At 35.2% G+C, this 27,091-nt stretch overlaps 1 protein-coding gene across 4 annotated transcripts in view; it reads right to left on the bottom strand.

The window, feature by feature from the left end:
• LOC150094462 (hemocytin-like) overlaps positions 1-27,091 on the bottom strand; it is a 2,636,009-nt gene that overhangs the window by 2,531,289 nt on the left and 77,629 nt on the right. For all 4 annotated transcript variants that reach the window (XM_090412206.1, XM_090412207.1, XM_090412208.1 and 1 more), the window contains exon 4: positions 14,027-14,151. In XM_090412206.1, the coding sequence (XP_090268332.1) occupies positions 14,027-14,151 (125 nt within the window). The remainder of the gene's footprint in view (positions 1-14,026; positions 14,152-27,091) is intronic.

The following is a 27,091-nucleotide window of genomic DNA, read 5'->3' as shown; positions in this document are numbered from 1 at the left end:
TTTTTACCCCAAAATGCATAATCCTACACTTTGCTACATTACACTGGCATCCATTCTCATTAGCACAGATTGTCAATCAATCCAAATCATCCTCTGCAAAATTTTGACATCATGTGCATTCACTATTGCTCTACCCAACTTTGCATCATCAACAACAAATAAATGAACAGTTCCTCTCAGATCCTTTCCTATATCATTAATGAACAAATTAAATAGCAGTGGTCCAAGAACAGAACCCTGCAGTAACAGGCCTTCTTTTGGATTCTACTCCTGAATAAACTACTCTCTGAGATCTCTCCATCCACCACCCTCCTATCCATCTCACCAACCCTATATCCATCCCCATGTGCTGCAGTTTATTGATTAGAATTCCTTGTGGTATCTTGTCAAAGGCCTTAGCAAAATCCAGCAGTATCACTGTAAATCCATTACCCTTATCCAGTTCAGCCGTCACTGTATTATAAACCTAAGCAAGTTACTGAGGCATGATCTACCCTTCACAAAACCCTGCTGTTCTCCATACAATATCCTATTTTCATCTATCCGTTCCTGTATTTTGCTCTTGACTAATATCTCCAAAACCTTGACAATCATTCCTAATATGCTGATCGGTCGGTAATTTGCAACAGCAGTCTTTCAACCTTCTTCATACAATGTAACTATCTTCCCCTCTTTCCACCTCCTCGGGACTAACCCAGAGCTGAGACTTAAATTAAACAATATGGTCAAGGGAACTGACAATTCCTTTGCCACTTCACGTAAGGCTCGAGCTGGTATACATTCCAGTCTCACAGATGTATTTACATTAAGATTCTGTAATATACTATTCGCCTCGATTTCATTCACTTCAATTCTTGTATCAGCCATTCGTTCTCTCATTCATGCAATATCAGTATGAGAGAGTACATGGAAGGGTTGTTGGAAGAGGCGAGAATGAAGAGTGAGAAAGTGAAAATCATCAGGAATTTACCTCGATATGATAAAAATGAATTAAGAAGGAGAACTATGATGGCAAACGATTCGATGCGTAAGCTGTGTAAAAGGAATGGATACAAGGTTTTGGATGTGTGGAGTGCTTCTGAATTGGTATCAGGAATCTAGAAAAACTAATAATTGGTATGAGACCTAACACAGAGAGTCAGTGAAACTGAATTATAAAGGGGGGGGGATAAGACTATGAGTGTAAGAACGACAATGTTATATAACTGTGTTAATGACTGGAATAGGATTTGTCATGGCAAGGAGAGAACGGTTTCGACTTTATGTTCTTCCGGTTCAGACTCATCAAAGATGTCTACTTGTATAAGGCACTAGAGAAGAATAGAGATCTGCAAGTAGTCCAACGGTGGACTACATGCAGATCTCAGACGAGTATACAAAAAAAAAACGATAATTGGCTGAGAAGTTAGTCTGATGTGTGAAATGATCTAATGAGCGATTTCCAAATATCAGACAAAATCAATCCTTGATTCCTTGATATATTGAGTGTACCTTGTGAACGGATGACCATAGGAGATCCTTTTATATTGCTATAAGTGAAATTGTCCTGTAATGTTTATATTTCAAATTAGCCTTTTATTGCATTTGTTTTATTATTTTAACTCAGACGAAGCCGCAAGTATCTGCGGCGAAACTAGTCGGTTACCTTTTTTTTTCCCCATATTATTAGGCCAAAGAAACCCAATGTATTGCTCCTTATTGTTATTCTCCTTACTTTGGTTTCAATCCAGAAAAGTTAACACAACGCAACGTCCTGAACCACTAGACATCAAGTCGTTATTTGGCATAGTTGGTGGCTGTTCTTTACTAGCGGGAGATAGTGATTAAAAAAAATGAAGTCAAGTATTTTCCTAGTGCTCTCCTTCCTTCCCACTGAGACTGCAGCTGCTATATTTGTAATCCAATCTATCGCTCACTATTCATTATTATAACTTGGGTTACGTGGAAAATATCAGATCTATCCTGTCTTACTGAATCCGTCTCCTTTTCCTTATCAGTATCCATTTTCTTTTACTGTCTGTCAGAGGATTTCGATGGTAGCGCTATGGACAGATGTCAGTGATAATGTATCCATTATCACCATAGATCTGTCGTTAGTACCCATTAGACAACTGTTGCTAAATGTTTTGTTAACGTATACTGGTATACATTCCAGTCTCACAGATGTATTTACATTAAGATTCTGTAATATACTATTCGCCTCGATTTCATTCACTTCAATTCTTGTATCAGCCATTCGTTCTCTCATTCATGCAATATCAGTATGAGAGAGTACATGGAAGGGTTGTTGGAAGAGGCGAGAATGAAGAGTGAGAAAGTGAAAATCATCAGGAATTTACCTCGATATGATAAAAATGAATTAAGAAGGAGAACTATGATGGCAAACGATTCGATGCGTAAGCTGTGTAAAAGGAATGGATACAAGGTTTTGGATGTGTGGAGTGCTTCTGAATTGGTATCAGGAATCTAGAAAAACTAATAATTGGTATGAGACCTAACACAGAGAGTCAGTGAAACTGAATTATAAAGGGGGGGGGATAAGACTATGAGTGTAAGAACGACAATGTTATATAACTGTGTTAATGACTGGAATAGGATTTGTCATGGCAAGGAGAGAACGGTTTCGACTTTATGTTCTTCCGGTTCAGACTCATCAAAGATGTCTACTTGTATAAGGCACTAGAGAAGAATAGAGATCTGCAAGTAGTCCAACGGTGGACTACATGCAGATCTCAGACGAGTATACAAAAAAAAAACGATAATTGGCTGAGAAGTTAGTCTGATGTGTGAAATGATCTAATGAGCGATTTCCAAATATCAGACAAAATCAATCCTTGATTCCTTGATATATTGAGTGTACCTTGTGAACGGATGACCATAGGAGATCCTTTTATATTGCTATAAGTGAAATTGTCCTGTAATGTTTATATTTCAAATTAGCCTTTTATTGCATTTGTTTTATTATTTTAACTCAGACGAAGCCGCAAGTATCTGCGGCGAAACTAGTCGGTTACCTTTTTTTTTCCCCATATTATTAGGCCAAAGAAACCCAATGTATTGCTCCTTATTGTTATTCTCCTTACTTTGGTTTCAATCCAGAAAAGTTAACACAACGCAACGTCCTGAACCACTAGACATCAAGTCGTTATTTGGCATAGTTGGTGGCTGTTCTTTACTAGCGGGAGATAGTGATTAAAAAAAATGAAGTCAAGTATTTTCCTAGTGCTCTCCTTCCTTCCCACTGAGACTGCAGCTGCTATATTTGTAATCCAATCTGTCGCTCACTATTCATTATTATAACTTGGGTTACGTGGAAAATATCAGATCTATCCTGTCTTACTGAATCCGTCTCCTTTTCCTTATCAGTATCCATTTTCTTTTACTGTCTGTCAGAGGATTTCGATGGTAGCGCTATGGACAGATGTCAGTGATAATGTATCCATTATCACCATAGATCTGTCGTTAGTACCCATTAGACAACTGTTGCTAAATGTTTTGTTAACGTTTGTTCAGACATAGTATTGCATAGGTTTATTGTAACAATATGAAATGACTTAGCTGGGCAACCCTTAAATAAAAAATTCACAGAAAATAACGAGAGGAAATGTAAGATGCGTAGACCTATTCCAGATCTAACAACTGTTCTAATAATTCTTCGGATGCATTTTTCGAGAACAAAAATAATACCTTTCCCTCTAATTATTCTATTGATGATCTTGATAAACAGTCGTCCGAATGTTGGTAATTTAAGTCATCTGCAAATTTCATAAGATGAAATTTGCATATGACTTAAAAGATTTAAATGCAAATACTGCTGTATGTTTGAATGGGATATCAGCTCGGGTATTATGAATGTTCAAAGGAATTGTCAATGCCTCTTACTTGGCTGTTTAACTTCAATCTCAGCTCTGGTAAGTTCCCTAGAGAGTGAAAGGAAGGTAAAATAATTCCTTTGCAAAAAAGGAGGCTCTAAGACTGCGGTAGAAAATTACACACCAATCACCATCTCGGGAGTGGTGGTAAAAGTATTGGAAAATTTAGTTAAAGACAGAATTTAGGAATGGGTAGATAAGAATATGATACTCTATCAGGACCAACATGGTTTTGATAAAGGACAGTCTTGCCTTAGTGATGTAGTAACTATTTATAATATAGTGACAACTGAGTTGGACAAGGGAAAATGGCTACACAGTGATACTACTGGATTTTGCTAAGGCTTTTGACAAGATACCCAATGGAATATTATTACTCAAATTGGACCAAATGTGATGGATATTAAACTGGTGATGTGCATAAGAGAATGACTCATAAGCAGATACCAAAAACTAGTGTATGTTGAAGCAGAGTCCAGGATGAATCGGGTGCCTAGTGCTGTGCCGCAAGGCCCAATGCTTGGACCATTATTATTTAATTTGTACATAAATGATATAAGAAATGAGTTGAAGGGAGATATTCAGTTGTTTGCTGATGATACAAAGTTGGGTAGAGCAATAATTAATCAAGCTGATATAGAGAGCTTGCAGCATGATTTAAATAAGCTGGCAATATGACCAAAAGATAATGGATAAAGTACAATGCGGAAAAGTCGTGCATTTTGGAATTAAAAGATTATAAGCTGTGTACTACATCTATCGAACTGTACTCCAAGAGATTGATGAAGCTAGGGACTTGGGTAGTGGATAGAGAGCTGAAGTTCAGAGGGCATATTGCTAAGGTGTCCAAGATAACTCAAAAGATTACTTGGTTATTGAAGAACACATTAACATGCAGAGATAAAGAAGTTATTAATGAAGAAATTTTTAAAGAAGTTATTTAATTTCGAAGGTATTCTAGAGGTTATTAGAATTTGTATTACAATTAGAAGTTATTTTAAGTTATTTATTAAGTACTTAATAAAGAAGTTATTCCTCTTTATAAGGCGTTGATACGTCCACACGCTCAGGTCTGGTCGCCTGAATTATTTGGGGATGAAGAAGTGATAGAAGAGATTCAGAGGCAAGTGATCAATTTGGAGAGTAGTGTATGGAATTCTCCCTATATTGATCGATTCAGAGTTTGTGGATTATAAAAGTTCGTTGATAGGCGGAGGAGAAGGGATATGATAGAAACATATAATTACATTAAAAACATTAATAAAAGGTTTTTATAAAATTGATGCAGGGAAAATATTTCAGCAGTGAGATAGTGGTGGAAGAGCAAGAGGTCATCCATGGAAATTAAGTAGTAATGTGGTTAACAAGGGTGTGAGGACTCGATTTTTGCATTGAAAGAAAATAAATTCACTGACACCTTCTAACAATGGAGATTAGAGAACTCTTTTAGCCCTAACAAACTTCGTATCCTCGCATCTTTACCCTTAGTACTCGATGATGATAGAGTTCTAGGATACCTAAATTTTAAGAATTGAGGCGATGTGTAAGACAGACAAGTGCCGCCATCTCGTATTTCTAAATCCTAATTGGTATATCAGGATTTAGAAATAGAACAGTGAGTTCTACAGTCGACTTAACTTTTCTGGCTTGTGGCATTAAAACCCCAAGTTTCTGGGCTAAACTCTGGGTTTCAACTTAAAAAAAGGCCAAATAAAGCTCTTTAAGTATGTTATTAAAATCGAACGTGTATCGTCCTTCTGCAGATCTCCACTATTTTCATTTCCGGTGTAGAAAAGCTGCAGAACAGAATCCCAATAGGTTATATTTTAGTCGCAGACTTAAAGAACTTTTTTTCGTCCGGTTCCCGATCATGTAGAATTACTATAAGCTGCCGATGTAGCCTTCAATATTTTCAACATGCTGGAATGGCAGAAAGTTAAGGAGACAGAAGAAACTCGTTAACGTTAAATTCAATTTCAACAAGTTAATTTCATTGTTTTACCTATTATCAGGAACTGATAATAATAATAATAATAATAATAATAATAATAATAATAATAAAATAATAATAATAATAATAATAATAATAATAATTATTATTATTATTATTATTATTATTATTATTATTATTATTATTATTATTATTATTATAAATCTTCCTCAGATAAGCTGTGCTAAGCTTCGAGGAAGAAAATTATTAATTTGCAAGTATCTGTTATTCACAATTGTAATGTGTCATAAATATTAAATATATATATACATAATTATTACAGCATCTATGTATGCAATCTGACACATAAAAAAATAATAAATAAAAAAAATAAAATAAATAATAATAATAATAATTATTATTATTATTATTATTATTATTATTATTATTATTATTATTATTATTATTATTATTATTATTATTATCGTGTATATTCTATATTCAAAAATTCTGTATAATCTTTATTGTAAATATTAGAAGAACATGTGTTGTAAATACGTAATACAGAGGCAAAAAGTATTTTTAAAAATTTTTATTGAAATCCAATGTAGAAAATGTAGCACTTTGTGCTGAATTCTGTAAAACTATAAGTTTCAATGTCACTCAAAATGTTTATTGTACGTATAAATATTTTAACGGATCAATAAAAAAATTATTATTATTATTATTATTATTATTATTATTATTATTATTATTTTACGGGTAACTCCAAGGAGTCCTTAGACTCATCAAGGGAGGCCCTAAACATCATGTGAAGAACAACTATTCAACATCCACACAGTATCTATGATACTTTGCCTTGAACTCATTCACAGTCATGGCACCCACAACAGACTCTGTCAGCTTATTCCACTCATTCACCACTCTCCAAGTGAAAAACCTAGTTCTAACACCCTTGCTAACCACACTCTTGCCCAGTTTCCATGGATAACCCCTAGTCCTCTCACCACCAGTCCTGGTCTGAAAAATATCCTCTGAATTAATCTTATAGAAACCCTTCAGTAATTTGAATGTCTCAATCATATAACCCCTTTCCCACCTATCAACCAATTTCTGAAACCCACAAATCTTCAACCTGTTCTCATAAGGTTCATTGCATAGACCTGCTATCATCTTGGTTACTCGCCTCTCGATCCTCTCCACCTCCTCCCCATGCAGAAGAAACTCTGGTGGCAAGATCTGAGCACAGTAGTCAAGATGAGACTTATCAAGGCTCGATACAGAGGAACAATAACTTGCTTGTCTCTGCTCGTCAAAGTAACCTTACACTTTGCCAATTAAATTGACATCCATTCTCCTTAGCCCACTCCTCCAAACTATCCAAATCATCTTGCAAAATTTTGACAACCTGTGCACTCACTATTGTTATACCAACTTTGCATCATCAGCAAACAAATGAACACTTCATCTCAGATCCTTTCCTATATCTTTAATTAATAAATTAAACAGTAGTGGTCCAAGAACAGAACCCTGTGGCACACACACACTAGTCACAGGCTGTCTTTTGGACTCTGCTCCTGAATAAATTACTCTCTGATATCTCTCCATCAACCACCCTCCTATCCATCTCACCAACCCTATATCCATTCCCATATGCTGCAGTTTACTGATTAGAATTCCATGTGGTATCCTGTCAAAGGCTTTAGCAAAGTCCAGCAGTATCACTCTAAACCCATTACCCTTTTCCAGTTCAGCCGTCACTGTGTTATAAAACATGAGCAAGTTACTAAGGCATGATCCACCCTTCATTAAATCATGCTGTCCCCCATATAGTGTCCCATTTTCATCTATCCATTCCTGTATTTTTCTCTTGACTACTTTCTCCAAAACCTTGACAATTCTCCCGATATGCTGATCGGTCGGTAATTTTCAACAACAGTTTTGGAACCTGCTTTATGCAGTGGAACTATTTTGCCCTCTTTCCACCCCCTCGGGACTAACCCAGACCCGAGACTCAAATTAAACAAAATGGTCAAGGGCACTGACAATTCTTTAGCCGCTTCATGTAAGACCCGTGCTGGTATATCATCCAGTCCTACAGATGCATTTACATTAAGGTTCTGTAATATACTTTTCACCTCCATTTCATTCACCTCAATTCCCGTAGTTATTGGTTCCTTCATTCCTGCAATATCACCACCTGAATGATATAATCTTGCAAAGTGCTCGCTCAGTAAATCCACTATATCAACTGATTCAGTTACCTCCCTACTATCGGCGTTCCTTAAAATCATTCTGCCGTATACATTTTTCTTTTACTTGCAGCATATCGAAAAAACTGTTTGGGATTCTCTTTAGCTTGCTTGCTTGGCTAATTTCCTTTTATAATCCGCTTTTGCTTTTATTACCACACTCGTTACCCTTCTGGCCCGTGCCTTATACTGTTCGTGTGCTCGCTGGTCACCTTTCTCCTTAAATTCGCTCCACAGTTGTTTCTTTTCTTGACCAATGTTGAAAAATCTTATGATCGATGTTGCCAATTGGTGACAGTGTGGTCATGTTCAATACAGTCAAATTCTCATAGCAATTATTAGGTCAAGCACTCTCGACCCCCTGGTATATTCCATTACATTCAATTCCTTCCTCCCATGTGTCCTCTCCTCCTCCCAGTCAAATTTACCATAGTAATATTTCCCCCCATAATAATTACCCTGCTTCCACTCATTGCGTCTATTTGTCTATGCATACTATCTCCACCATCTATTCCATCACCTGGTCTATAGCATCACCCAATGCATATTTTTCTTTCTGCTAGTCTCAATCTCACACCAAATAGCCTGAAATGTGCTCTGCTCACTATCCTGCAGTTCGACTTCTATTCTTCTTGGCTGTCATCAATATCAGCTGTCATTAATAACACTCCTCCCCCCATTTTTTCCCTCTCGGTCCCTTCTGAATAATGATGAGATTATACATATACATAAAAATATATACAGAAATATTCATATTTCTAAAACTCATGGAGATAGTCTATTAGATGAAAGTGATCCAAGTTGCTTTGATTTTGTTTTGTGCCCAAATGGTAAATGTCAAATGGTTCACGAGCATCATCTTCAAAAAGAAGTTTGCATCCATTAGTTGGCCCATAGAGAACAATACCAGTGAAAGTAGGTGAAGATGATGTTTAAATTAGTTTCCAAAACAACTCAGTTGACTGTTTTAAATTGTTCCTATCAGACGTTTTTGCTGCCTTTCTTCGATAAGGACAGCATTAGGAATGTGATCTTAATCACATATAGTATTGTTCAAAGGTATGTTGACCCAAAGCTGTTGTTGACAGTAACTTTTCGTTGAGTAGTTCCATGTCTGGGCACGATAATTTAGTTGCCAGATATGGAAAATGACTTGACTGGCGGTTTTGTACACACTAATTTTAGTATTTTTAGTATTGTAGCCTCCTTAGCGCAATTGGAAGAACGACGGTACTTTGCGTCCTTCGACTGAAAAAGGTCTAAGTTCGATTCTCGTCGTGACGGAAGGAATCGTTATATGGGTTTTTTCAGTTGAAGGTGAGTTAGCTGATCTCATACGGAGGTAGCAGGGTTTTCTCCCGAAAACTCGGGTTTTTCATCCCGCGTACAGACAAATCGGCCCTTCAGAACATACGCAATTTACAGACAAAAAATACTAGTGGTGGTGCTTGTGGGAAGTAGATGGTGTTGATGTAGATGATAATAGTAGAGGTTAGGTGTAGTTGGCGGATGGAGTGATGGAGATAGAGATTTGTGGGTGTCCTCCCTCAATAGGTCCTCATACCCCTTGTAGCTGTCATGAAATAATAATAATAATAATTTGAGGTGATGAGATTGAACTTCCAGGTATTACTTTTATGGAATTGAAGAGAACAGCTTTGTGCTTTCCTTTCAACATCTCAGAGTATCGATATAGGAACCGAGCTACTGAAAATCATTTACTTCTTCAAAATTGCGGTCATTTAGCCCAATATTTCCTTATATTCTATTCTTTAAGAATAGTTTTACTGTGTGTGCAAACCCAGTCAGTGCTGCATTTTTACATAAATCACTTAAGTGTTTTCTTTTTTGCAGTCTGAATGTTCAAGCAGTATAACATCATCTACAAAACAAAGACTGCTTATGTTAGTTTGTTCTGCTGAATATTCCATAGTTATTCAGTAAGCATTTCCTGTGAGTCGGATATATAATCAAGGGTAATATATAATGCCATAGAGTGACTTTGAAGAACTCCAATGAAACTGGGATACTCTCAGTCATCTCACCATTACTCTTGTATTATTCTGCTACGGTTTTGCTATCGCTTTGATTATTTTCAAGGATATTCCATAATAACTGAGAATTTTGAACACACCCTTTGTGTATTGATTGAATCGAAGACTGCTGAGAGATCTAAATTCAAAATTAAGGAAAGGTTTTTATCTCTTGGGTTCTAGCAACCATCTAAGCAGTGGATGTGCTGAACAGTTCTATTGTTTTTCAAGAAATCAGCTTGATTTTTGAGCAGAAAAATTGGTACATCTGGTTCAGTTCGGCTTAGAAGCATCCTATCAATAGATTTTTACCCAAAACGTTAATCTCTTGTTCAGATTGCCGTTTTTGGGTAATGGCATTATTAGGCCTTCTCTATTGTGAATGAATATTGGATGTAGCTAGAACTGTATTACAGCTATTTAAGAGTTGTTTCCAAAGCTATTTTCCGCCATGTTTAATAGCCTCTACTGTTATGCTATCCAATCCAAGTGTTTCTCATACTTTTGGACTTTTAGAGTGCAGTTTCAAATTCTTGCATTGTAAAAATTGTTTTTGGATTAGTATTTCTGGAAAAGCATCTGTATTGTAATTCACTGTTGAATTATCCAATAGTTTTCGAAGTGGTTCTTCCACAATAACAGCTTGCCCTTTCTGTCTTCAGATATCTTTTGTTTTTAGCTTTTGATCTTAGTATTTTAGGCTTCCTTTCTTTGGTCATTAGGAATTAGATACCGGGCTCATTTCTCTGATTTTATATTTTGATATAGTTCTAATTTTTGACAGAAAGCCCAGATATGGTTTTACTTGTGATTTCGAAAAGCCATATCGTATATCAGAGTTTCTTAAACTGTGTTCCGTGGAACAGCAGTGTTCCGCGCAAGGTGAATAGGGTTTCCGCTAGAAGTTCTGGAATTTGACATTTTAGTTTTCTAAGCATTTTTCATGGATAAATATTTTATAATAAAAATATTCTGAGGAGAATAATATTCGTGAATATGTCGAAAAGCTCAGACCCAGAACACCTAATAACATCTGTGTATCGTTAATTTTCGCACATCGAAACCTTTCAACATTTGGAATAGGGAATGCCGCTGTTTATGACGGGTCATAAAAATTGCCTGCAAGCCCATTACAACAATTGGTGTCATATCCTCCGTTTCTCAAAACTGAAGGAAATGACATCTGTGTAGCAAATGTCAGTGACCAAGCAGCATATTTTTAAACAAGAAAATATTCATGAATTATCGTTAATTTTCACGCATTGAAATCTTTTAACAATCGGGAAAGAGAATGCTGCCGTTTATGACCGATCATAAAAATTGCCTGCAAGCCGATTACAACAATTGGCGGCGTGTTCTCAAAACTGAACGAAACAACATCTGTGTTGCAAATGTTAGTGACCAATCAGCAACGAAGTATAAAGAAAAATTTTCCACTGAAATTGAAGACCAAGGTAATCTGTATCCGGTTATCCAATCTAGTAATACTGAAAACTTTCTTCACAAGTTCGTATTGTAGAACGAAAGTTTAGAAACTGTAGTGCCGTGAATTTTTAAAAGTAATAGACCTACAGATTTAAAATTTAATATGAATAAGAGACAAGGCACTTTGTTTAATTTTGGTATTAAGAAATCTCTTATTGAAGGTGTTTATGATGGAGCAAATAGTGAGTCATCCACCTCAAACCTACGAAGATCTCCAGGATGTACAAAAGGAGGAGAAAACTACCAGCAAACAGGAGAAAACGTCTGCATCCACTCGTAAGTACTTATAATAATATTATAAATATATTTGGTGATCAGAATGGGATATGTCAATGAAAATCAGCACAAATTAATTTAATGATGTTTGCCTGAAGAAACTATGACATGCTACAAGATTTCATTAGTCCAGTGATTGATAACTAATTTAAATGTAATTTATATTTGTCAACATTCCACACCCTATACATAAGTCTACTAATACTATTTATGATTATGCCATAATTAATTATTAACACTTGTGTTAATGTATGAATTTTAAAAAAATTTGGAAAGTATTTACGAGTAAATTTGTTTTGACCGGGCCCTCGGAAAAAAAGAAATCAGCTAACGCCTTTTTATTCTCGTACATAGGGAGTAGGCAAGGCGGCTTTTAAAAAAAAGAATTCTTCTTACTCTTTTAACTAATTTTATAATTAATATCTGATTTATTTCGAACTGTTTAATTTTTGTTACTGAACATTTTATCAAATCATTCTTATTACAATTGCTTTTACATTATTTGATACGGTTTAGTACTTTTCCAACAAGCATTGTTACAATTCATATTTACTTTTGTGTGTTGCAGTCTTTTTTTTTACTATTTTGCATTATTCATTTACCTTTATATTATTCGCCATTTCTTATTGATAATCTTATTGTTTTTCATACTAAAGTTACATTTACAACACAATTCTATTTGTTTTTATTATAGCTGTGACAAATATTGGAATTTGAATTCCAATATTTGTCAGAGAAAAAGTCTGCATTCACTCGTAAGTACTTATAATAATATTATAAATTTTTGGTGATCAGAATGGGATATGTCAATGAAAATCAGCACATATTAATTTGATTATGATTTAATTGATGTTTAATTAATAATTAATAAATAATCAATTATCAATCATTAATAATTAATTATCAATCATTAATAATTAATTACCAATCATTAATAAGTAATTATCAATTATTAATTAACAATACAATAGGCTAAATTACTAATTAATTATTAATTAATACATTACAAAATAACTAAGGTGTTACGTGAACATTTCAGGATTTATGAAGTGTTCCGTCGTAGAAAAAGTTTGAGAAACCCTGTCGTATATAATCGATCGTTTAGTTATTTTAGCTAAATAAGTAGATTGTGCTGCTTATCGTCATTTGGTTTCTTTATTAATTGTGTGTGTGTATGTGTGTGTGTGTGTGTGTGTGTGTGTGTGTGTGTGTGTGTGTGTGTGTGTGTGTGTGAGAGAGAGAGAGAGAGAGAGAGAGAGAGAGCTACCGTTTCCTTTGAAAAATTGAAGTCTTGGTGACCAAAGTTTTTGCATTTACTTCACGGATGGACTATGCACATGAGACATGAGCGAAGCTCCGGAATGATTCTTTAGTCATTGGTCATAATGAATTGGTTTATAATGAATTCTATGGTAGGAAGAGTTAAGTAATTCCGGTGGTAATTATCAGTTCTTGTTATTTTAGGTTTGAAAACACTTTATTGTTATTTTAACAATGAATTGGTTTATAACACTTAGTCACTGCGACTAAGTGTTATATGTGAACTTACTGTTCTATGATTGGAGTTTAGTCCTATACTGTTGTGAATTCTGGAATTTTGAGCTGATCCACCTTTTCAATTGATTAAAATATGATCAGTTTGCAATTTTATTCCATTTGGATCTTCCTAGGTCCATTTTCTTCCAGATTTGGGTGGAAATTTGCTGTGTAGATTTCCAAGGTTATGAATATTGCCTAATTCAGCTATAAGAGATCCAGTTTCATTGGTTGTATTGTGGTACATGAAAAAAAGGCCATATTGTTATTATTATTATTATTATTTATTTATTTTATTTATTTATTTATTTTTGTAATTCCTGAAACATCTGATACTATTTGTGCATATGTGATAGATGGTATATAATGATATAATGCTCCAATGTATTATGCCTTTCAAATGATTGCGCTGTAAAGGTGGTTAGGGAGCTCTGTGAAAAGAAACCATCCATTTCCATCTGAAATGGATTTCAGTTAACTCGCAGTTGGTTAAAGTAATCCAGGAATGTTATTCGCGTCCATTACGAGAACTGAACTCAGATTCTATTAACCAATTGGCATGTCATTCTTCTATGTAATGTATATGTCAGGCTTATTTATAATGAAATGAAATTCAAATTTAAATGTTTGCAGTTTACTTACGTATACAACTGGGAAAATGAAAAGCCGGGTGCCATATTCCTTTGTCGACTACGCAAGTATGACGCAATCTTTGATCTCCATCAGGAAACTGGAACCCTTTATTACATTTTGCTTTACATATATATCTGAAATGAAATATTTTTAAAAGAGTTATGGCAACAATGAATTTCTTAAAATTATTCATAAAGAATTATGATTCATAATTCAAAAGAAAATTTGATACCCAAAATTTGGGTATCAAATTTTCTTTTCTTTAATCAAATTAAAATTCATATTAAAAGCATATATTTAATATATGCTTTTAATATGAATTTTAATCATATCATGAACACCTGTAATCATATAGTATATTAATACTATTAGTAGGTTAAGGGCTAGGTAATTTGGAATTTTTTTTTTTTTTTTTTTTGAGAGAGAGAAATATAGAACTTTTTCATGACACGTTAGTCCTCTAATAAGCAGAACAATGATAGTCTCACCCAGGGAGGGGGCCAAGGGACCCTGTCCCCCCCACAAAAAAAAGAAAAAGTTAAAAAAAACCAGAAAAATTTCCAAAATACTTTTCCTAATTAAAATTCGTTTTTTATTAATGTTTTGTCATGTCTTCTATTTCTATACTACATATGAATTAGGGGCCACATAAGGTGAGAGAACCATATAGCAGTGTTTCTCAACCTATGGCCGCGGACCACAGGTGGTCCGCGACGATAGGACAGGTGGTCCACAGGCTTAAATTAACCAAATAAATCTATATATTTTAATTATCCAAACAAAAAAATTAAAATTAAATAAGTAAAAATTATTAAATATAAAATGAATACTTTAATAAAAATTAATTTTAATTTGTAGCGGCAGAATGACGAGTAATAAAAGAGAGGTGAAGGGAAAGACAATGTGGTTTTATTGCTTCCACCTTCCCTTGCTGTTTTGTCAGATTTGAAGTGAATATGTGTTGTCCACATGACCACATTTCAACCAATTGCTTGTTGTTTATTGATTTTTATTGTTGCAGGTTTTCCTCCTTCAACTAAGGTTCAATATATCTTCAGAAGTGCTAAGTAATACTTGGACAAAATGTGTTGTGAGTTAACTCCAGTATTTATATATTTTTCGGAAATCGCGCGAAAAGCAAGCTGACAATTGAGTTGAAATGCTAACTCTCTTCACCCGAATTCCAATAATATGTGAAACTGCCATAGCACCATTCACTATATATATATATATATATATATATATTTGCCGGTGCAGCATATGGTTTGAGCTTGAGTCTATATATACAGCATAATTTCTGTATGAAGGGACATGTGATTTATTAATTAGTGTCCTTTTTATCCCAATTGTCTCTAATTGCACTATTTGTTGAGAAATATATTACACAGACTGCTGATACCTTATTCACTGACATAATAAAAGTACTTGTTTTTCTTACCTCTGCGATATAATGGCTATTGGGGAGGGCGTGTTGTTTACCGTGGGAGAAAGTTACTATCCCCCGTTCTGAAGTGTTTCAGCTTTTTTTCATTTCCGAGGTATATGCGAAACTTTTTAATTTCTTTTTTCGAAAAGTAAAATCAGATGTGGGAGGGCGAGTTATATTCGAGTAAGTACGGTATTTCAATTATAGATAAGCACATTGGTACCTTCTTTAAACGGAAAAATATCTCGGATGACGGTGACAATACAAAACGAATTTGTGTGTAGTTTCTGAAGAGAAAGAGGTCTGTAACGAATCCACAGAAACACAGAATTCCCATCACTTGCAATGCGATAATATTAATAAGCTTAACGAAAGAAAGATTTGTTCACTTGCTGGACACTCGACCAGTGGATCGCATTCAAAGGTAAATACAATTGGTTAGTTTGTAGGGGCATTTTTCTGTTTGTGACTTGTCTCCCTTTACGGTAAGTATGCCTACATTATTGTGTTATTATTCAACAATTGTTTACAGTTTTGAATGTTTATATAAAGTCAATATCAACAGTAGCCTGATTACGAACGCGTGATGAAAGGGACGGGGAGATTTGGAGCTTCCCCAGATAGTATTCAAAAGGTAAATACAATTGGTTATTTTGTATAGGGTCCCGAAACTTATTAGTTTAGAATTTAACTACTGGGGAAGGGTTTGTGTCAGCCTCAAAACTCTGAAACAGGATTTGGAAACATTTTCCGAATAACTTTTTATAAGAAATTTCTGTGATTTCACGATCCATTTCATGCTTGCAGTCACGAGAACGATCTTTCGTTATCGAACAAAGAGCAGCTAATTGAGCTTTCAAGTGACAGTGGGCTTAAAATGCAGTTCCTTGATCGTGGTTTGGCTCGATTCTGGATCTCACCTTCAGTGAGAAGTGAATTTCCAGAATTATTTGAAGAAGTCGAAAATCGTCATACAGTTTTCTACAACCTATCTTTGCGAGAAACAATTTTCATCGCTCCTTCAAATAAAAACAAAATACAGAATTAGTCTTAGTGTGTGTGCCAATCTTCGACTGAAGTTGACCAATATTGAGCCAGATATCCAGCAACTCTGCAAGGTAGAGAAGCTCATCCATCTCATTAAAAGTAAATAGAAACATAATTATAGCATTTTATTTATTTGTTTAACAAAAATTAAAACAAAGTTTTAATTTTTATCCAAAAATTTAATTTTTTATCTATATATCCGGCCTGGTTGGCCGACTCTCCAGCCAAAAGGCTGCGAGTTCGATTCCCGCCGTGGGCATGGATGTTTGCGATTGTCTGTGAAAATACTAGTGGTAGTGGTCGGCGGTAGGCAGTGTTGATGTAGATGATAATGATGATTGTAGTTGTTGTTGAAGACGGAGAGTTGTAGAATAGGTGCCCTTCCTCGATATGTCTTTGGACTACCTGGAGATGTTATGTAATAATAATATCGACAAGCTTTATATGTTCATTATGCATCATATAGTTGAATTTGGCACTTGGAAATGCTATATCTGTGACAAATAAGAAATTACATTGGCATAATTGAAAAGGTACACAATTTCTTCAATATTCCTAAAAGATAGGACGTCCTTGTTGTTTATAATATTATAATATTAATATCTTTTAAGATTTATAATATCTTTATTTAGCTTGCAAAAATATTTGCGTGCACCTTACCATTGTCTAAAATAATGCAAAAATCTGATGACCTCTTAATTACCCTAAATGTTTTTGATGTTGTGGTTCAATTAAAAACCGTTCGTGAAACACCAGATTCTTCATTTAAATATATTTATATGAAGCATATAAAAATAAGAAAAATATATATGAAGCATGTATAAAAGCCATAATTTTAATATTGATATTAAAAAGCCAAGGACTACATCAAAACAAACATTAAGGTCCAATGTTCAGCCGATTCTGTAGAAAAGTATTTCAGGAGAACTATTTCATTCCATTTATTGACTCAACTTCATGAACGTTTCACTCGGCACCGCAAAATTTTGAAATTTTTTTTTTCTCTTCTACCAAATGGAAAATATGCTCCAGCAGCAAGTGCAATGGAAGATTTTCATGAATTGTATGGATTTTATGCCGGTGATTTGCCTTATACAAATCCAACAATTTTGAACGCCGAATTCAAGTTGTGGTATAAGAAATTTGAAAAACTGTTTGCAATAGCTCCACGCAAAAATGCCGTTGCAAAGTGTGAGAAAATGATATATCCTAACATCTATAACTTATTAAAAATATTTGCAACGCTTCCGGTAACAACATGCGTCAGTGAAAGGTCATTTTCTAATTTACGCCTCTTAAAAACCTATTTAAGATCTACCATGACACAATCACGATTGAATGGACTGGCTTTGCTATATATATACAGAGAGAGAGAGAGAGAGAGAGAGATTAATGTAACCAAGACTGAAATAATTCAAGAGCTTTGTAAAAAGAAAAGAAAACTGGATTTTATTCTGGATTATATAAATAAATTTTTATAATTAACTAATGAATTTTATTGAATGAATGCAATTTAACGAATTTTATTAAAAATATTTTTATCCATTCAACTCCCCCCCCCCCCCCAGATTGAATACTGGGTGAGCCACTGGTCTCACCAGCAGTTGAAAATCATCCACCTTCTAATGATATTCACAAACATCAATTGCACAGTGAGATCTCGCACTCCGTTGGACGAAGAGAAAACAATATTCGCTCTGCCAACCAGGCTCATAAGAATAATAATCATATTCTAATATGATTATTAGAATGTGATTATTATTGCCTCCCTACGGCTATGAGTATTTATGTATAAGATAACTGAGTACCCGTATTTATGTATATTATAAATATATAATTAATACTTATTTAAGAATGCTCACCTTTACACTCATTGGTTGCAACAGCTTTAGGACACCTAAAGTCTATTGATAGATACTTTAACATCAAAATAATTCCTTGAGTACGATCCCAATGAAGAGCTAGTTCGACAGATGAAATGCTGTTATAAGTTCCATTTCAGTCAGTAACTAGGTTTTTTCAGGCTTTTTTTTCAACCGGTTCTCGAGTTAGTCGAGTATCATCATAAACAATTAAGGTTTTATCTCAGAAACTTAGGATTTTACCCAGAACTTAGAAAAGCGATCATTAAGCTTAAAATAATTCATCCGGAGACCGCTTACAGGTCAAAGCCAAATAAATGCTCCCCATTGCCTTTCAGGAATGCGGAGAACCTACTGGCTTCTGACCTAATGTCCAATCTTCACCTTCACGTGGTATAGAAGGTATTGTTGTGGCCTGAAAAGGGTAAGAAATGTTTATTATAAAATATTCAGGTCACAACTTTAATGCAACTTAGGCAGAGAATATGGAACGTTGGCAACAGAATAAGTGTAAGCTGTTTGTAAATGCAAATCAATTTAAAATTTAGGTATTATGCATAAGAAGGGAGGGAAAGAAGTACTGGAAGGAAAAACCAAAGCGCCTTCCAAGAAAAGAAATCAAGTACAAATGCGACTAAATAGAGGGAGCTAAGGTGATTGACGTAAACACACGTGACCACGTTGGTGCGCATCGCGAAGATCGAGAAACACCGAGAGGAGAAAATTAAACAAAAAGGCCATGCAAGCACCATTCCTGGCTTTTTTCCTTGGATTCCTGGTTCCAGATCTTGCGGAGAGTGGTCGAGTTCGCCGTCAGAGAAGTTCCTGGCTACTCGTGGAAGGCATTTGGTTCATCTGTCGCAACGTTAAGAATGGGCCAAGCTATATCCTTGGACTAGGATAGCTGTGCGTTGTCATGCGACGGAGGAACCAAATGGAACCGTCCGGTCAAGGCGACGTTACTGTGTCACCTCCAATCTTTCCCGCTGAGATTCCACTCGTACAGTCCGACTGGAGATATCCTCATAAGAAACGAAAACAGAAGGCCTTGATGTCCAGACAAGGCAGGAAGAAGGTCAAGAATATCAAGATCAGAGACGGTAAGGTAGACCTTTGAATTCCTATTTCCAGCTATACAAGAGTGTGATCCCCTAAGAGAGTATTTTGTAATGGACTAAAATTAAAGAACTGTAAGATTAGCCTATGACTTAGTATGAGCAGGCTGTGTTAAGATTTGTTGCCCTACAAGGCCGAGAATATCTCTGAACGAGCTAAACTTAATGTAAGGAGTCTTACTGTGTTAATTTATGACCACGTGTATTAGGACAGTATGATATTAGCCTAGGAATTTATGCTGAAGATGGTTGTAATAGTGGTCAATGCAAGTTTGTATGTGTGTGTCTAGTGTATTGAATTTTGAGCCTTTGATTTACCTTGAGAGCATTCCTAATAATATGTATATAATGTATATTTGCATAATTCCTCAAGCTTATTAAAATGTTTCATTCAAGTACCTGCCTGATCTGCTTTTGTCTTATGAATTCAAAACTACCGCTCATAAAATACTAACGAACTAAGCGGGTAAAATCCTTGTATATAAACTCATAAAGCGAGCCACGACTGTGAGGAAGAAATAAGAAAACGGAGGGACAAGATTAAATTCGATCTAATTTTCATGTATCACTCTTGAGAGAGTCACCCTGGGTAAGAATCCCACCTATCCAAGGTATTAGCTGGCGCAGTGAAAAAAATAAATTTTGTTAATACTTATCGGGTGAACTCCATCAGATTGTTGTGTGGTTAGATAAAACATAAGATATAAAGAGGCCAATGAGACTGCAAAGAACTAATGGAAAGAATACTTGGTAGGAAGTAAACGCTTTATTTGCATGTGTGAGAGAATTAAGATAGCTGTGAAAATATTAATAAGTAAATATTTTATTTAAGGGATATATAGTAGAAAAGGGGGAGAAAGAACGTTATATCAAGTGACTTAGACGAATAGAGATAAATAAGTATATATTAAAGTAATATATTAGACGAAATTAAAGATAATGACCAGCAGCATAAGATATATAGAAAAGAAATAAAAGAAGTATCTACTAGGTACTGAACGAACGAGAATGATTTGCTTGCAGTATGGGATTTAACTGACGAAATTGTATTCTCTGTTGGCTTAAACCGCAAATGCATATGAAGATAAAACATAAGATATCATGCCAGCTGAGGGGTCTCCATGTTAAACACCCCCCCCCCCCAGTTTTTGTCAGGGAACCAGGGCGAACAGTGAAAGTCAGCTACTTGAACAAGCTCCTACTCAACATATGGAAGAAGAAAAATAAACCCAGCGTCAGCAGAAATAAAGATAGGAACTATCAATATAAAGAGTATTTATTAATGAAAAAATCCAGTTTCAGAAGAATTGGAAAAGTATTCCATGTACATAATTGACATCACTGAGATAAAGAACACAAAATAGGTGAAATATTGCTAAATAATAAGTATGGGATGTTATATTCAGACAATAATGATCAAGGAAAGGAAGGAGTAGCAATAACATTCAACACCAAACATGAAGATAAACTTCTTGAATGAAAGGCAGTTTCAAGCAGAGTGATGTGGACACGCTTCAAAATAGCGAAATGGACAATAAAACTTATTTATGTCCATGATCCCACAGAAAGCTCTTTTAAATAAAAAGTCGAAGAATTTTTCGCGGCATTAGAATAGGCAGCTGACAAAGTAAATGGAAAATGTGGTCCTTGTTGTAGATGATTTAAACAGCAGTGTAGGAAATTAATCCAGTCAAGGACACTTTGGGAATAAGTGGAGGAAGGGGCAAAGATAATAACGATATTTGCTGGACATGGATTAGTCATAACTAACCATGTTCAAACATAATAGATGTACACAAGTTCACATGAAGAGAAGACACAAGAAATAACAAAAACCTCATTGACTACGTCATTGTTGATAGTGATATCTTCATGCTGGTTCAAGATACAAGAATGTACAGAGGAGTTGAAATTGAAAGTGACCATTACTTTCGGGAAAGTATGATAAAATTGATATTACATTAAAACAATATGTAAGAAAGTTTTAAAAATAATTAAACTTGAGCAGCTCTTACATGTAAGCTGTAGATTCAACTACACAAACATTATTAAAGAAAATTTGAAGCAATTTGAAAACAAGAACCAAACCTTGGATTCTCAGACACAAACTCTGAAGACATTGGTTGATTAATCTTGGGAGGTATATGGCGAAGTTGTTTGTAAGGATAGAAAAATAAGAACCGTATGATGAACAAGTAGAAGAAAGCATACCAAAAGTTCCTACCAAATAAGTCGCAGATGCCTCAAAAGAATACATAGAAAATGTAAGAGAGCTAAGTTATCTGTAAAACAAGCTAAAATAAAGTCATGGTTAGACTTTGGTAAGAATATAGAAAATAAATATCAGGAAGGTGGCAGAATATTCTGGAAGCTATTGAAAAGCTTACAGATGGAGGAAAGAGTACTGTAAAAGAAATCGAAGATGATAAAGGTGACATGAAAACTGAAAAAAAAGGATGTCCTAGATATCTGGAGTAATTAGTTTAAGGATTATTTAACGAAACAAGCATTGACAGAACGGTAGAAGACAATTTTCAAGAGAAATGAAAGCAGAAGTACATATCGATACTTGAGGTAGAAAACGTCATCAAAATCTTGAAATATGGAAAGGCATCTAGAATAGTAATATTTGACTAGAAATGCTCAAATGTAGAGGTATAAAAGTCTTGTTGCGGCTACAGTGCATAATTCAGAGAGCCTGGTCAGAAGGTCGAATTCCACATGATTGGAGTAGATCTCTTATAGTTCCCATTGATAAAAAGGGGAATTAAAACTGAATGCGGGAATTAGAGGGAAATTTCGGTACTAATTGTTCCAGGTGAGATTTATGTAAGAAGAATTGAAAAGAGGTTGAGAAAGATCGTGACAACTTCTGTTTGCCCTGGACCAAGCTTGTTATTCTCCAAATTTTTCTTCCACAACAATTCGAGACAAATAGTTGAGAAATCGTGGAAATATGACAAGAATCTGTACTTCGTTTTGTAGATCTGGAAAAAGCATATGACAAGGTGTCCAGAGAAAATCTTTTCAAAACACTACAATTATATGCGGTGAATGGAACATTACACAGATCAATACATTGTCTATATTTAAGTTGTAAGTCCGCAGTTAGAATTGAAGGAGATGAAGGAAGATGGTTTGATGAAAAATCAGCGGAAAGATAAGGGTGCACATTAAAATCCGCTCTTATTTATAATCTATATGGATCACTTTATGAAAGAAGGTGACATCAGGCCTGATGTTAGATTTGGAGATGTCAAACTTAGCTCTTTGCTTTGTGCAGATGAAGTACTCCTAAAGGATTCCGTAATTATATTCAACAACAGCTATGACAACTTTGGCTAGAAAATCAGCAATAAAAACACAAAAACTATGAAAATAGGCAAAAACACTGAATATATCAACTGTATTCTGAATGGAGAACCTATAGAACAAGTAAAATACAGGCAGCCCTCGGTTTATGCCTCACTTCCGTTCCTGAAAAAACGGGCGTAAACTGAATCGGCGTAAAACGAACCAAATTTTAATGGGAGGTACAAAGTTTTGTTCCACACAGATTATATACAAAAAATATGAAACTTCGTAAAGATATTACATATTTCTATGTTAAAGTTCCTGGATTCGGATCACCTGCATTTTTTTTTTGAAAAGCGTATCCAGTGTTAACTGCCTAGATTTTCTTTTTCTTTCTTTAAGGAGTTCAATGCAAGGTCGGATAGATCCGATTACACTCCTTTTTACGTTCGCACTCCCAAAATTCGCAGACTTCATCAGACAATGTCTCTATTCTTGCAAGGATACGCTATAAATCGGCCGTTTTTATATCTCTCAGAGGACTGTCTTCGTTTTCTTTCTCCTCCTTTGGATGTTGACTTAATTGTTCGGCTAATTCTTTTAAGTCTTCATTCGAAAGAGGTTTATCATGGCTCTCTAAGACTTCTATCGCATCTTAAGCCGTAATATCGTCCAATCCCACCTCTCGCGCAAGCTTGATAACGTTTTCAATAACATTCTTCTCCTCTTGCTCTCGAAGTCGTGCATAAATGCTGGAAGAAGTTTTCGTCATGCTCCTTTTAAACACTTTGCTGACGCTTGGTTCCAAGATGCCTTGATGTTGTTAATGCCCTTCAAAATATCGAATGACCGCCAATAGTCTTTAATAGTTTCTCCTGAAGTGTCCAAGACCCTTACTATTTCCATAAATGTTATACGGAGGTAATAGGCTTTGAAGATTGATATAATCCCCTATCCATCGGTTGCAAAAGCGATGTTGTGTTTGGGAGCATGTAAAAAACATTGACATCCAATGCTGTTCTTACTTCAGCAAGGTTTTGAGGATGTCCAGGGGCATTATCCAAGAGAACCAATGCCTCAGCTGGCAAATCATTGTCTTTACAGAAGTGAAGCACGGTAGAACAAAAATAATTTGTGTACCAATCTATAAAAACGTCTTGTGTAACCCAATCTTTCTTGTTCCATTTCCAATAGATTGGCCTTTAGAATGCTTTTAGACCCTTGAAAGGGCGTGGTGTCTGTGAATGGTACACTAACATCGGTTTAAGCTTCAAAGTTCCGGAGACATTTGCACCCAACAAAAGCGTAAGAGTATCTTTTGCAGCTTTAAAACCTGGAGCGGAACGTTCTTCATTGGAAATGAAGGTGCGTGATGGCAATTTTTTCCAGTAGGGACCAGTCTCATCAACATTAAAAATGAGATCAGGAGGATAACTCCCTTGTTCTACACAGTCTTGAAAATCTTTAGAAAAAGCAGCCACTGCTGCAACATCTGCACTTGCTGCCTCACTGCATAATTTGACACTAGGGCACTTACTTCCAGATTTAAAACTCATGAACCAACCGTTGCTTCCTATAAATGTTTCTTCGCCTCCATCTGTCTTTTTAAGATCCTCAAAAACTGTTTTTGCTTTCTCAGGTATAACAGCCTGCGTCAGAGGAATGTTTTTCTGATTCAAGTCATCCACCCATAATGATAATTTTTTTTCCATTTTTTCATGAAGTTTACCCCCGTATGAGGTAAGTTCATACGTCTATAGCGATTAGCACGTGTCTGCTCATCTTCCATTCTTCGAATCACCTCCATCTTTTCAAGCGTGATTGATTTCCGCGCCTTCTTAACACGTAGTTCTGCTAACATTTTCACTTCTTTTATCAGACATGGTAAGTAATTACGTACTTTATCAATTTAAATATGTATGTATGTAAAAAAAAACATAAATAGAACAATTACGTAGATTCAACAGTAAAACTAGGTTTGATACATATACGTCGTAGTAGCTCGGTAAACACTCAAACATTAGAGTTCCTGCTAACGTCGTTTCTCAGTCAGACCACACTACAGTAAGAAGGCACGTGCAGGCATCCGGGGTTATTGTGAATCGGAGTAAATTGAACCGTAGTAAATCGAGGGATGCCTGTATTTCAACTCTTTAGGAACAGTTTTTATTGAAGATTGCAAGTTAGATTTGGAAATATACAACAAAGTATTTTGGGCAGCCAGCTGAATAAATTTATATAGAATAAGAGAGAGAAATCAGCCAAAACACCATGGGTTAGAAATAAAGCACTCGATCAAAGACTGGACTTCAAATATGAGGATTCTAAGAAAAATTAGAGGAGTGAAAAGATGGCATCAATGACAGAATCTTATTAAAAATGAAGGTATTAAAACGGAACTTGACATTGTTAGCATCAAAAATGTGTAAGCAGAGCTAATCTAAGGTGGTATAGCCACATAGAATGCGTGTTTAATACTAAGATGGTAGGAAAAAGACGGAGAAGAATACCAAGGTCTGGGTCTATTGATTCAGTCACAAGTGCCTTAGTACAAAATGTTAGATATGTCAATAATGGAGTGCTAGCAAAATAATTTGAAGGAAAATTGTGGGCAGGAGATTATTAATAATAATATAATCTTAATTATGTAGCTCTGTCACAGTAGCATGAATACCCCTTAGGCTACATATCAGGAATTTGATTATGCTGGTGATAATGCATGTACTTGTTAAATTTATAAATACGATATGCCTAAAATTTGTTGGTAATAATACTCTCACTATCCATGATGATGAATGGAGATCAGCTGCAGTCTGATTTCAAAAAATGCTAATATTAAAATAGTTCTACTTACTCTGGGGAATAAAAATAATTACAGGACGGATGTTTAAAACGTTTACAAAAATTAAAGTACTCTGTAGTATTGTTAAAATGTTCTACGTGTAGCTAAATAATTTTGCTTATTCGACCTTCATATCAACTTAAGAATGAACGGTATTTCGGTAGCTGAATAAACCAAGGTTATTAGGTCAACATATTATGTCTGCTAATAGCATGTGTTCTGACCATTTTTTTCCTGTTTTGAGGGATGAAAAAATCCGTACGTTCCTTAAATTTGTTGTTAATAATACTCTCACTATCCATGATGATGAATGGAGATCAGCTGCAGTCTGATTTCAAAAAATGCTAATATTAAAATAGTTCTACTTACTCTGGGGAATAAAAATAATTACAGGACGGATGTTTAAAACGTTTACAAAAATTAAAGTACTCTGTAGTATTGTTAAAATGTTCTACGTGTAGCTAAATAATTTTGCTTATTCGACCTTCATATCAACTTAAGAATGAACGGTATTTCGGTAGCTGAATAAACCAAGGTTATTAGGTCAACATATTATGTCTGCTAATAGCATGTGTTCTGACCATTTTTTCCCTGTTTTGAGGGATGAAAAAATCCGTACGTTCCTTAAATAATAAATAAATAAAACCTTCCACATGCATTGCAAATAACTAAGTCACCTTTCAATTAAAAAGCCTTTATCAAAATTATTCGGATCCTAGAGAGGACTCGAGTCCAGGTCTTTTCAACCAAACGGTCAAGTCAAATTGTCGTGATCTCTATTTGAAGTCAGTAACCAGAAGAAGGGAAGCCAGTTAGTAACGTCTTCTCTTAATAGGAAGAAGTAGGCTTATCTTTATAAGCAAAATATAGACAAACGTCTTCAGAGAAATGCTACAACGAACAAAATGCAAAGATTATTATTTATTTATTTTATTTTTTGCCAGGAATCATTTTTACAATTTGCTCACTGCCAAATTGATTATTTGTGGTATATCTAGTCTCGAATCTGAGATAAGTAGTCGCTTAACACGTTCATTGCCATTGCGCTTTAAAGTGTTAAACCGGTATATGCCCATTGGCCTCTGCCGCTTCTAAGCGTTGGACTCACGTGTTTTTATTATGCATAACAGTCTGGCCTGGGCGGTCGCAAACGCCAAAAACGAACACATTGTACCGCCGATTACAAAGGAAAATAAAGTCGATTGGGAAACTCATCCGGTTGCATGAAACTTTTCCCATTTCCCAACAGCTCCCCCCTCCCCCTGGAAAATTTTCTGCGGACGCATGCCCATGCATACGGTCAAATTGACGTGAAATTCGTAACGTGGGTTGCATAACCCACACGAAAATGAGCACGCAACCCCACTGATTAGAAGCCAGTGATATTCTCCACTAGAAAGTTAAGGAACAGGCAGCAGCAGAATACACCAAAAGAGTTAGAAATATTCTGAAAACAAAACTAAATGGATTAAACACAATTAGAGCAAT

Source organism: Typopeltis vanoorti, chromosome 22 (assembly GCF_054136105.1).
Source record: "Typopeltis vanoorti isolate ZY-2024b chromosome 22, IOZ_Tvanoo_1.0, whole genome shotgun sequence".
NCBI classification, from domain to species: Eukaryota; Metazoa; Arthropoda; class Arachnida; order Uropygi; family Thelyphonidae; genus Typopeltis; species Typopeltis vanoorti.
Note: the sequence above shows the minus strand (reverse complement) of the source record. Positions and strands in the feature narration are given on the sequence as shown.